The sequence below is a fragment of the Pteropus alecto genome, unplaced genomic scaffold (genome assembly GCF_000325575.1).
Source record: "Pteropus alecto unplaced genomic scaffold, ASM32557v1 scaffold86, whole genome shotgun sequence".
Taxonomy (NCBI): Eukaryota; Metazoa; Chordata; class Mammalia; order Chiroptera; family Pteropodidae; genus Pteropus; species Pteropus alecto.
Window position 1 is genome coordinate 8,371,678 of NW_006442109.1, and position 12,240 is coordinate 8,383,917.

At 35.5% G+C, this 12,240-nt stretch overlaps 1 protein-coding gene across 11 annotated transcripts in view; it reads right to left on the reverse strand.

Annotated features, from left to right (window-relative positions):
- The window catches only part of MAP2K5 (mitogen-activated protein kinase kinase 5), a 239,813-nt gene that overhangs the window by 196,888 nt on the left and 30,685 nt on the right, over positions 1–12,240 (reverse strand). For all 11 annotated transcript variants that reach the window (XM_025038819.1, XM_025038818.1, XM_015596119.2 and 8 more), the window contains exons 4-6: positions 9,105–9,174; positions 5,318–5,358; positions 4,293–4,360 (exon numbers count right to left, since the gene is read on the reverse strand). In XM_025038819.1, coding sequence (XP_024894587.1) covers positions 4,293–4,360; positions 5,318–5,358; positions 9,105–9,174 — 179 coding nt within the window. The remainder of the gene's footprint in view (positions 1–4,292; positions 4,361–5,317; positions 5,359–9,104; positions 9,175–12,240) is intronic.

Consider the following 12,240-nt stretch of genomic DNA (forward strand, 5'->3'; position numbering starts at 1 on the left):
GCAAGGATGGTCGTTTGGCAAGGAGTGGGGATGTCAAGCATCTAAAGAGAGCATGGTTAGATTAGTGCTTCTGCTTCTTTCTCCACACCAGAGGCCGAACCTTTTATAAACACAGAGTTGGCCCTGGCACTTGCCTGCTCAAAGTCGTCTAATGGCTTGCCAATACACTGAGAGAAAAATTCAGACACAAGGCCCTGCATGATCTGACTCCTGTACATCTCCTTTTCTCATATCACTCTCCTCCCCTCTCTCCATACCTTCCCCCAACTCAGCACCCCTCCCTGTGCTCCAGCCAAACTGGTCTACTTACAAGTATGCTGAGCTCCTTCTCCACACCACGGCCTTCACATATGCTCCCCCTCCCTCTGAAATGCCTTTCTCTGACTCTTGATGTAGCTGGATCCTTCTCATCCTTCAGGCCTAGATGGAATGTCACTCTCCCCCAAAGAGTCCTCCCTAAGCACCCAGTCTAAATCTAAACATTCCTGCCTAGTGTGCTCTCTCTTCGTAATATGCTTATTTCCTTTATAACACTAACTATAAAATATAATTACTTTTACATTTGTTGTTTTTTTTTTATCTGTGTGCTCCAAAGGACAGGGACCATATTGTATTCCTAGTGCGTAGCACAGCACCTAATGAATAGGAGGCACTCAATAAATACTTTTGATTAGATATCAATATGGGGCACAGAACATGGCCAACCCAGGGAAGCATATTGAAATTATCTGTAGGACTTTTTCAAATTGTATTCCTCTCATAACAGAAATCACTACTGGAGCAAACCACCATTATTGTCTGGGAGGCTGTCACACACTAAGAACAGATGCTGTAACAAAAGGCTGAGGACCACTAAATCAGATAGTCTCTGTCTAGTCCTAAGATTTTATAACACTCTGTGAGTATAATTAATTTTTTTAAACCCAAGTTAATTCATTCATGTTGTTAAAACCAAATCTGAGAGAACTGAAAGGATATCCTGCTTCTTTTCTGTCTTATCATCTTTTTCAATTCTATTCTCTTTTTATACTATGATAAAATTTGACCTAAAACGCCAGGGAAAGTCCTTGTTTTTCCTCAAGGCTCATGGTCAGTCTGTCTGAACAACATCTTTTTTGGAAGTAGTAATAACTAAATGCCCAGCCTTCTTTGAACTGAGAGTAACAAGTGACTTTCAGTCTCCATGCCTCCACTCAGTTGAGCCATGGCTCACAGGTCCAACGAGCAGGAAGAGAGAAGCTACAAAGCATTGCCTGGCAGGGCCAAGCCCTTGGATGAGAACTAAAAGACGTGTACCTCTCGTGACCACAAGACAGAAGATACACTGGTGAATAACCAGGCTGTATTTTAAGGCAGAATAAATTGTTTAAGAAGAAGACACACTTTTAGAGTAATGTGTTCATAACAGGAAAGCTGGTGGGTAGATATACCGACACTATTATAAAGCAATCAAGGAAGTGACTTTTGGGGAGGAGATGGGAGAATAAAGAGTTAGAAGTAGAGATTTCATAGTAAAATCCTCTGGCAAAAGAGCCAAGACTCAGGGTTAAGAGGAGAAGGAGAGGTATGAAAGGGGAAGTAGAAACCTAAACTACATCTCAGTTGATAAAGAGCTGTGCAAATATTGGCTACAGTCCTAAAGCCAAATAAACCTGGACACAGAATGGAAGGGTTTTCTGATATCACGTTGGCTTTTCAGTCACTAATGTGAATACATACATGCAGAATGATCACTTTCACAGGGTCACCTTCAACTACAGGCATACTTTGTTTTATTGTGCTTTGCTTTATTGCACTTGGCAGATACTCTGTTTTTTACAAAGTGAAGTTTGTGGCAACCCTGACTTGATCAATTCTATTGGTGTCATTTTTTTCAATAGTATTTGCTCACTAAGTGTCTCTGTGTCACATTTTGTTAATTCTCGGAATATTTCAAACCTTTTCTTTACTACTGTATTTGTTATAGTGATCTGTAATCAGTGATCTTTGTGTTACTTTTGGAACTGTTTTGGGGTGCCACAAATGATGCCCATGTAAGACAGCAAACCTAATCAATAAATGCTATATGTGTTCTGACTGCTCCATTGACTAGTCATTCCCACCTCTCTCCCTCTCCCCCAGTCTCCCTATTCCCTGACATACAACAATGTTGAATTTAGACCAATTAATAACCCTACAAGTTTTCAAGAGATAGCTAGAGAGGAGGAGTCAATGACTGGCTTTAAAGTTTCGAAGGATAGGCTGACTCTCTTGTTAGGGGCTAATGCAGTTTGTGACTTTAACTGAATCCCGTGTTCATTTATCACTCCAAAAATCCTAGTGCCCTTAAGAATTATGCTAAATCTACTTTGCCTGTGCTCCATAAATGGAACAACAAAGCCTGAGGGATAGCACATCTATTTACAGTATGGTTTACTGAATACTTAAAGCCCACTGTTGAGACCTATTACTCAGAACAAAAGATTTCTTTCCAAATATTACTGCTCATTGACAATGAGCCTGGTCACCCAAGAGCTCTGATGAAGATGTACAATGAGATTAATGTTGTTTTCATGCCTGCTAACACAACAACCTTTCTGTAGCCCATAGATCAAGGAGAAATTTCGACTTTCAAGTCTTATTACTTAAGAAATACATTTTATAAGGCTATAGCTGCCAAAGATGCTGATCCCTCTGATGGATTTGGGCAAAGTAAATTGAAAACCTTCCGGAAAGAATTCATCATTACAGATGCCATTAAGAACATTCATGTTTATGGGAAGAGATCAAAATACCAACATTAACAGAAGTTTTGAAGAAGTTGAATCCAATCCTTATGGGTAATTTTTAGGGGTTCAAGACTTCAGTGGAGGAAGTAACTGCAGATGTGATGGAAACAGTAAGAGAATTAGAACTAGAATTAGAACTTGAGCCTGAAGAAGTGATTGAATTGCTGCATGACAAAATTTCAACAGATGAGGAGTTGTTTCTTATGGATGAGCAAAGGGAGTAGTTTCTTGAGATGGAATCTACTCCTGGTGAAGATAATGTGAGTGAATACTGTTGAAATTACAACACAGGATTTAGAATATTACATAAACTTAGTTGATAAAGCAGAAGCAGGGTTTGAGAGGATTGCCTCCAACTTTGAAAGTTTTACTCTGAGTAAAATGCTGTCAAGCAGCATTGCATGCTACAGAGAAATTATTCATGAGAGGAAGAGTCAATCGATGCAGCAAACTTCATTGTTGTCTTATTTTTTAAAATTGCCAGTCATCCCAACCTTCAGCAACTACCACCCTGATCAGTCAGCAGCCATCAACATGGAGGCAAGACTCCATTAGTAAAAAGATTATGACTTGCTTAAGGTTCAGATGATGGTTAGTATTTTTTAGCAATAAAATATTTTTTAATCAAGGTATGTACCTTTTTTTGACATAATACTATTGCACACTTAAGCAACTACCGTATAGTGTAAACATAACTTTTATATGCACTGGGGAACCAAAAAATTTGTGTGGCTCACTTTATTGTGATATTTGCTTTATTGTGGGGGTCTGGAACTGAACCTGCAATATCTCCAAGGTACGCATGTACAGTAATATGATGTTTACTAGCTGAATAACTGAATGTATAACCAAGATGACCTAGAATTCTATTAGCTTAAGCAGGTTGCTCCTTGTACTTGAGCATTGTGATAGTCTGGAAGTAAGTTCACAAGCCCGTCAAAAAAAAAGACTTTGAAAAGGCTCACGTCTCTAGTATCTAATCCAGTGTGGGGCAATGTTAGCATGAATTAATGGATATTATCTTCCTTCTGTAATAGCTTCAATCTCCTGTGAATCCAAAAATAAAAAAATGAGCAACATGGCTAGTCAATTTAAATATTACCACTTCATTCTTTCGTTGCATCTTTCTGGTTAAGATGTCAGTATATGGACAAGCAAGAAAAAAATAATACTGCTAAAGATGGACAAGCAAGAATAAATTAATAAGCATCAAACAATTTACAAACCAGGTCATTAAGGCATTAAATAATCAAAGGCACTGAATTTTCTGTATAATTTGGAGACGAAAGGAAAACAATTCCACAAACTAAAATTAATACTTTAACATGTCAAATTTCATCTTTCTCTATAAAGTCCTTTTTCTTTAGTCGATAAATAGCTAGGGTTACCTAACTGGTCAAATTTCTTCTTAGCCACATACACTTTTTTTGGTTTTATAGAAAAGAGGTGTCATCCCACGCACCTCTTCTCCACCCCCAACTTTGTAGATAATTATGCTTATGGGCACACTTCACTTGCTCTCACCTACTGCTTGAAAGTGAATCCGAGACTGCTGGGCTGCTGTGTTGAGAGGGTCCAGCCCGGGTATTCACCTATAAATAAAGAATCTTGATCAGTCTTGTGTTCTGAGGACACAGTTCTAATTAACCTATAATTTGCCACAAATTTCCATTTCACTATGAAGGTTAATTAGTTTGTTGTTAGACTCATGGTTGGAGTCTATTCAGTATATAGGTTACAGAGCTATACAACCTGTATATTATATAATACTCTGTTACTGTCATTATTCAAATACTTAAACAGTGCTGAAAAAAGGGAGAGATAAATAGGGGAAATTTTTCATTCATTGTCTAGAACCCAATTCTATTTTAGAGAAAAATTCCATTCACTGTTGTTTTGTTTCATATACAAAAATGATATGTTCAAAAAAGTACATTAAGAATACACCCAGGGGTCAGCAGTGAACCTCAAGCTGTCACATCCTTCCAGTTCTAAAACTGAGAATATTGCAGAATGTTTCTTATTCACTGAAAAATGAGGTCCCACTAATTATTAAAATGTTTGAATCTAATACAATACCCAGCTTTTCTTTCAAATGTAAAGCCTTAAGCAGACATGCAGAAATCAAAATAGAACAATGAAAAGACATTAAATAGATATATGTTTCTAGCATAAATATGTCAAAAGAAGAGGCAGGTACTCTGTATACAATATGCTTATGTGCTTAATTAATCACTGAAATGAAGTCTATATTTTCACTCAAATAAATCTTTGTGGAGACCACTACCCATGATCATCCTGAAAAACCAACAAAACAATTCCAAATAAATAAACGGCACCAAAACCCTGTATCCAAATATATACACATATTTAGCAAATACTACAGATTAATCCCCTCTACCTACCATTTTTAAAAAAAGCAAAAAAAAAAAAAAAAAGGATCGCTTGTCAGAGCTTGAGAAAGTGCAGTTTTATTTGACATTTCAATAAGTGGAACACAGCATTACAAATCCATCTAACTTTACTGAAACAATTATTGAAATTCGTACCTTCAGGCCATGTATGTTCCGTTCCCCAGGAGGCTTGCAGGCTGAAACAGTAATTGACTAAATTGTAGAACACATCAGGGCCATTTACAAATTTGCTCAAAATGAATCGTTTAAAAAGAAATGAGGGTGACACCAAAATTAGCAGAGAGAAATGATTGAAAAGTGGCTCCCAAGACCCAAAGTGGGAATTATGAACCAGGGTTTTTAACTTGCAGGAGTGAGCATTTATAAATGCAAAGAGCTTTCTGACACCACCTCATATAAATTCCAATTTCTGCTTAAAACATAAAAATCAAGTTAACTGAGCTAAAATGATTAGATTCCTCTCATAATTCAAATTTCTGCAATCTTTCCTCACTCTATTACATTGTGTATCTGTTGTCACTTAAATTACTTTGAAAATAGCTAGATTTTTAGGGGAGGTGGGGGTGGGGGGTGGGAGGAGTGGGAGAAAGGTTTTCTAATGCCAAAAAAGATTGTTAGAATCTAAGAAGGAATATTTAAGTCTGAATAGTACCAGTGCACAGCAATAAGCAGTCAAATTTATTAAAATACAGAAATATCACTAATTTTATTACATTTCTTGCAAATCTTGACATCTGCTAATATTTAAGTCTAAAGATAAACCAGTGGCAGAAAAAATAATATTAATTTCTTGACACTATCCTGAGTTAGAGGTTAGTATTTTTCCAATTCAGTAAATGCTTCTCCATCAAATGTTAAAAATACAAAAGCTTCCTGACAATGTTATAGGCTGTTTCCATCTGAAAACTACAGTGCCCTACATATTATATGTTAAGGGGCTGTCAATTGTGATTGATTGTTTGGAGAGAGACAAATTTGATTCTTTTTTTTTTTTTTTTTGCTTCTCTCTCAGATGTACATGTATTTTTCCTCTGTTTCTGACAACAAGAAATTGAGCTGTTTAATAACAGAAAGATGTGAGTCATAATTACAAAACACATCAGTTGCTTTAATTTTGTATATTTCAAGTATATTCAGATATATTATGTTTTTTCTTAGAAAATATATCTAAACCATAATAAAGGATTTTTATTTGTTTTTCTAAAATACATTAAAATTAAGACTCCAAATCTTCTTTCCTTAAAATGAAAATTAACTTTTTGAACAAAACAACAGTCACATACATTTGATGCCTGGTCCCTGAGGGACCATTAATACTTCCTAAGATATTTCAGAGTATTTCTACCTAAGTACCCAGTGCATTCATAAACTTCATTTAATAAGAAAGTAGCTAATCAAGGAATTAAAGACTGGCATCAACTCTTATCTCTTAACATCTGTGTCATTCCTCAATTGGCTTCTCAAACTTTTATGACTGAAAATCTACACAGTATTCAAAAAAACCTACTAACTTCATATTTCCTAAAATTATGGAGTTAGAAGTTATAATAAAGCTAGTAAATTTTCATATGTATTAACATTTAACATAGCTTTTAACAACACAGAGGACTTAGCCATGACCTGAGAGTCACCTTCCAATCAATTGTCCTACTTGGAATGAGAACATCTGATATTAGAACAGAATAGTTTTCTCCTGTCTTTCTCACTTGTTCAGTCCAGAGATTCTTTTTAACATGGGGCCTGACCACAGAATCTATGTCTGAGAGCCTCTAACCAACTAGGTAGACTCAGTTAATATATCCAATATATCTATATTCTAATCGTACAATTTAGCATAATTTCACTCACCTACATATGTAGACATATAAGCAAAAAGCAAGACTACAAAAACTAAAAAGGGGTTTAATAGCATGCAAAAAAAAAAAACTATAGGGGTAGTTTTTAAAAACTTTTAAAAACTTTAAATTTGGCTTGGAAGAACTTAATTTAATAATTTATTGGAGCCTAGTAGGTTCTATGCTACATGTGACACATTTCACTTATTCTTCTAAGTATTTTCTCCCTACTTCGTATTCTTCTCCATACTCCTACCAATCCCTCCAAACTATCCCATGCACACTCCAATAATATTTTAATTTATATACCCTTTTATTTTAAGCAAATTATAATTTAAAAAAAATTCTTACTCGAACGGTAAATCAACCACTTATAAGCTGTGTGACACTAAAAAATTATCTAACCTTTCTGAACCTCAATATTCTCATCTATACCATGAAAGCAACAATACCTAGTAGGTAAAACAATTGGGAGAATTATAAATGATAATATTTAAAGCAATATTAGTACCTAACAGAGCAGATATCTAAAAATAGTTATTACCATGGGAGGGCGCACAATGGGTATGGACAGTAAGACTACGGGGACTGTTCACAAAATAAAACAAACAAAACTTGAAAGGATTTTGAATGAGAAGTAAATATTACATTAAAAAATGCACACGCAAAGGCTCACAGTATTGGAATATAATCCCCCAGGATAGTATACTAGGATTTACTACAAAAGAGCTATAATGTCATCAAGTGGAGAAGTAATTAATGGAAATTTTTAGCTGGTAAATAAATATTCCTTATGGAGAAACAACTTTGAAACTTGACCAAATCCTTGACCAAATCCTCGCTCATTGAAAATATTAAGAAACAATCTGCATCCTTGCAACTAGCCTAATACACAGAAATAGCAACATTTGTTCTTGTTTTTTTCTGTTTTAGTTTTTAGTCTTCAAGTGCAATAGAATTGAATAAATCATAATCTTTCTTTCAGATACACACTTCTTTCAAATGGCCCGATTTTATTTACTTAGCCCTTTTAAAAGTTATTAATAATGTACTAGGTACTCCTGATTCCACTGCCTACATTACCCTTGAACCCAGATCTTCTCATGGGGTGACTGAGCCGAGTCAGTTACCTTTGGAGACTTTATCAGTGCAAATAAGAGTCTACTAGTTAATTGAGCCATTCAAACTTCAGAGAGTTACAGGTAATAAAAGTCTGTAACATTTAATTGGAAAACTCATACCATGATTATTTGTACAGTACCAGTTAACGAAGCTAAGTTTAACTTTTAATTATTTCAATTAAATTATTTCTAAAAGAGGTCTCTGAATTCTCTTAGAGAATTTCTGTATCTGTTCCATCAGTTAGAAAACATGGATTCCAAGAGGGAAAAGGTATAATGGGTGAAAGACTTAATGGTTTATATAATTAAACTGTTCTTTTTCTCCATTATTCAAAATTTGAGGGAATGTTTATATACAACTGAACAATCATATCTGCTATAAGGCTAGTAGTGCCAGACCTAAAAAGGAAAAAGCAAATTATCTGACCAGATAATTTAGAAAGACTTACCCTCATCAGATTATATTTTTTGGAGACAACAATTAAATTCCCATTTATTTAGAAAATGCTACTCCAAAAAGTCAAGCACCAAACATTCCACCAAAATTTCTCTCCTAAAACCCCTCGGTAAACCTTAGCTTCTGTACTAGCTGAAAGCTTCCTTTTCAACAGCAACTTTGGCTACCATCATGAGCCACAATTTATAAATATCCAAAATTAAAGTCATTCATTTGCCTTGGTTTAGAAATCATGTGGACCCCCAAAGAGTTCTTTAAGCGAATGTAAGTATGTACTTCAAAAACAAAAAACAATCTAGTTAGTTTAATTTACTCTAGTAAATCAGATATTTTCTCTGCCATAACTGTAACATAGCTTACAATCCCCACGATAATGAATACTTCTTTTGTTTTTTTCAAATTAAGAGCTAAACATCATGTTATGTGCATTTAAACCTTTGGAAAACATAACTGTTGATGAAACCGTTTACTGAAATAATTACTGTTGATTAGAATTTGTTCAACATTACCTCTTGGAAATATCTGCAGAGGCTCTATTAACTGTCCATTTACTTGCTGTTCCATTACTGTGGAATAATACTGCAAAGAGATTATAGAAAGAGATTACTCAGTAATATATGAATACTGGAACAGACACTTATGGGCTGTTTAATTCATAGTACTTTTGTAAATTGCTGGTATATACATATCAGCCTCAAGAATACTTTTTCTCCATTTGCATATTAAAATGATGTAGTGAGTACTCAGGATTGAAAGTCCAGTATAGTGTTATCCTCCACACTGTCATTTATCTATAAAAGTAAAACTGTTAAGGCTTTAGCTTAGTATTTGATCTGTAGAAATATTTTTTAAATGATTTTAGAAGAAATTTTAGAGGAAATTTCTCAACTGGCTTTTTGTTCTTTTCCCCTGAACTATGCAAAGCAAAATGACGATGCCCCCACGTTTACCCTGGACCTCTATGCCAGTTAATCAAACATTATTCATATTTGAGTATAAAATGCACAGATAACAGAAATCTAAATCATAGAGACTGTGGAATGAGCAAATAAGATATGATCCATCCAAAGATGATAGGATTAATATGATAAAAAGGCAGCCCAGTTTCCAGCAAACATATCTTTTATGCTTTAGTATTATAAACACTTCAATACAGATCAAATTTCACTTTAAAATTGAGCACAAAAAGTAAAGTTTCGAGTAAAAAAGCATTCACACTCCTTCAGAAACACATATTCCTTCAGTAGTAGGTTGTATGGTGGTCTGATTGTTATTTTCCTTAGTATGCTAATCGATGATCCTATGTCCACCTAACTTAGGGATGGCTTCTGTGCCCTCAGTTCCTTAACACTTAACAACACAAAGTGATGTTCTTGGTGGCAAAATATCAATGATGAAAACTGCTGATTTTGTGTTTTGAGGGGCTTTTACCGAGCAGCCCTTTTATCTTTACTGTTTCTATGTTAAAAACACACAGATGTTATTTAACTACCACAGTTTCAGGAAATTCTTCCTTGACAATCATTATTTGCTGACATTCTTAAGAGGTTTCTTTTTAGAAGATACACACATATATCTTTTTATTTTAATGTACATTATATTATTACAAAATCAAATGGTTCTTTTCCCCTTAGAAATAAAGGGAGCTATGAAATTCTACATCATCTTGGGAATCACAAGTTAACAAGTCTAAGGCTCTTTGCCCTAAAACCAAAGTGAAGATGGATTTTGATAGCTATAGACTGATAAAAGTGTACCCTTCTCTCCAAGGGCTTTCGAACTGTAAAGGTAACCGATCCTCCTCTTCTATGTACCTAAAAACTTATATACATACAGCATAAACATGTGTGACACATTCTCTGGAATACATACTAAGGCGAATGTCTTTCAGGAGACTATATTCCTTAAAACCACAGAAATACGGTGCTTGCCATTACTCAAACAGTGATGACAAGTAAATGAAATATCAATCATGTAGGCTGTCAACCTTTTGGGACAGCAATAACTGTTAACAAGTAGTCTGGAAAAATTGTCCGAAAATGACTTGTCCTCAGCACACAAGTATTTGAGGTTTCTATGGAAAATTAAGATGCCAGTGGCTATTTGGAACATTGCTCAGGTATTCTTTTTAATGGGAAATTTGCCGGTTATTGATCCACAGCATGTACCCCCTTGCTTCTGGAAGGCTGCAAGCAACTTTCCAATCAGTGGCTGTCAAAAAAATTACTGCCTTTTTATACTGATACAAGACAACAGCAGTGGTGGTGTTCCCTTATAGTTAATGCTTTTCTTTAATTAACTGGTATGTACAATAGGTTAGTAATTTGTTACTACTTCACCACAGTCCTAGAAATCAAAACAAATAAAACATCCTTATGCTTTATCTAACAAATTAATTATGTAGTTGTCTGAAACTGGTGCTTGGGGTCAAGTTTGAAAACAAATATAACCTCAAAAGTAAAGGGTCAGAACAGGTGCAATGCATTTTTTTCCTACTATAAAACCTTGCATGCATGAAATTGACCTGTTTTCTAACTTTATTTACTTCACAAAATAAATAAATAAAAATGGTTTCCTTTCCATTTCAAATTTGTGCCAAATCAACTGGTAAACTATATATCCTTTTATAATCATTGTTAAGAATTTTTTAGCAAGCTATAAGCATCTCTTTGTACTATGATTAACACAGTCACAATAATGACATTAAGTATGTTTGTTACTTGCCAGTTTCTCTAAAGCAAGTAGTATTTTTTTGTTTTCTACAATTCTTCCAAAGCCAGGGAACATTTTCTACTGCCGAAATACTGGGTTTGATCTGTGTTTGTATTAACAGAGAATCTGTGTTCCACACAGCAAAGTAATTCACCACTAAGGAAAACTATAAAGGGCGGTAATTAAATCCATGGTGTGGACCCACTCTAGGCAACTGACCTCTGAGGAACAGGCCTGGTGAGGGCCAAGGGGCCACCAATAAGGTACCAGGCCTAGGAGCTCAGGCCACTGCTTTCATGGCATTCCCTAAGGCAGGGGTCCCTAATCCTTGGACCACAGACCAGTGACCAATACTGGTCCATGGTCTGTTAGGAACCGGACTGCACGGCAGGAGGTGAGTGGATACTGAGTGAGCAAAGGTTCATCTGTATTTGCAGCCGCTCCCCATCACTGCCTCAGCTCCACCTCAGGTCATCAGGCATTAGATTCTCATCGGAGCACCGGTCCCTGGTGTCAAAAAGATTGGGGACCGCAGCCCTAAGGGACAAAAATAAAATGCAAGGCCACACACAGTCTCTACTGGCACAGAGCAGTCCTGATGGATCAAGGCCTATGCTGCCCTGTGAGATGAGCAAGGCACCTGAAGGAGTTAAAGGACTCGAACCCAGGAGTCTCAATACTGGCCATTTCCTAGCACAGAACCTCAGTGAGGATTAATGAGAGACTCACATAAGAAAATGTAAGACAGCACTTAATAAGTTGCAAAGCAAGTTGTTTTTAGATCTTGATCCTCTCTATTTTTATATATTTTCCCTTTAAAAGAGATTATTTTCAATTTTATTCCAAATAGTGATAAAATAAACAATGATGACAAAGATTTCTACTAGACAAAACTAAATTAAGAAATAAACCAAACAAAATCCTAAATCTTGT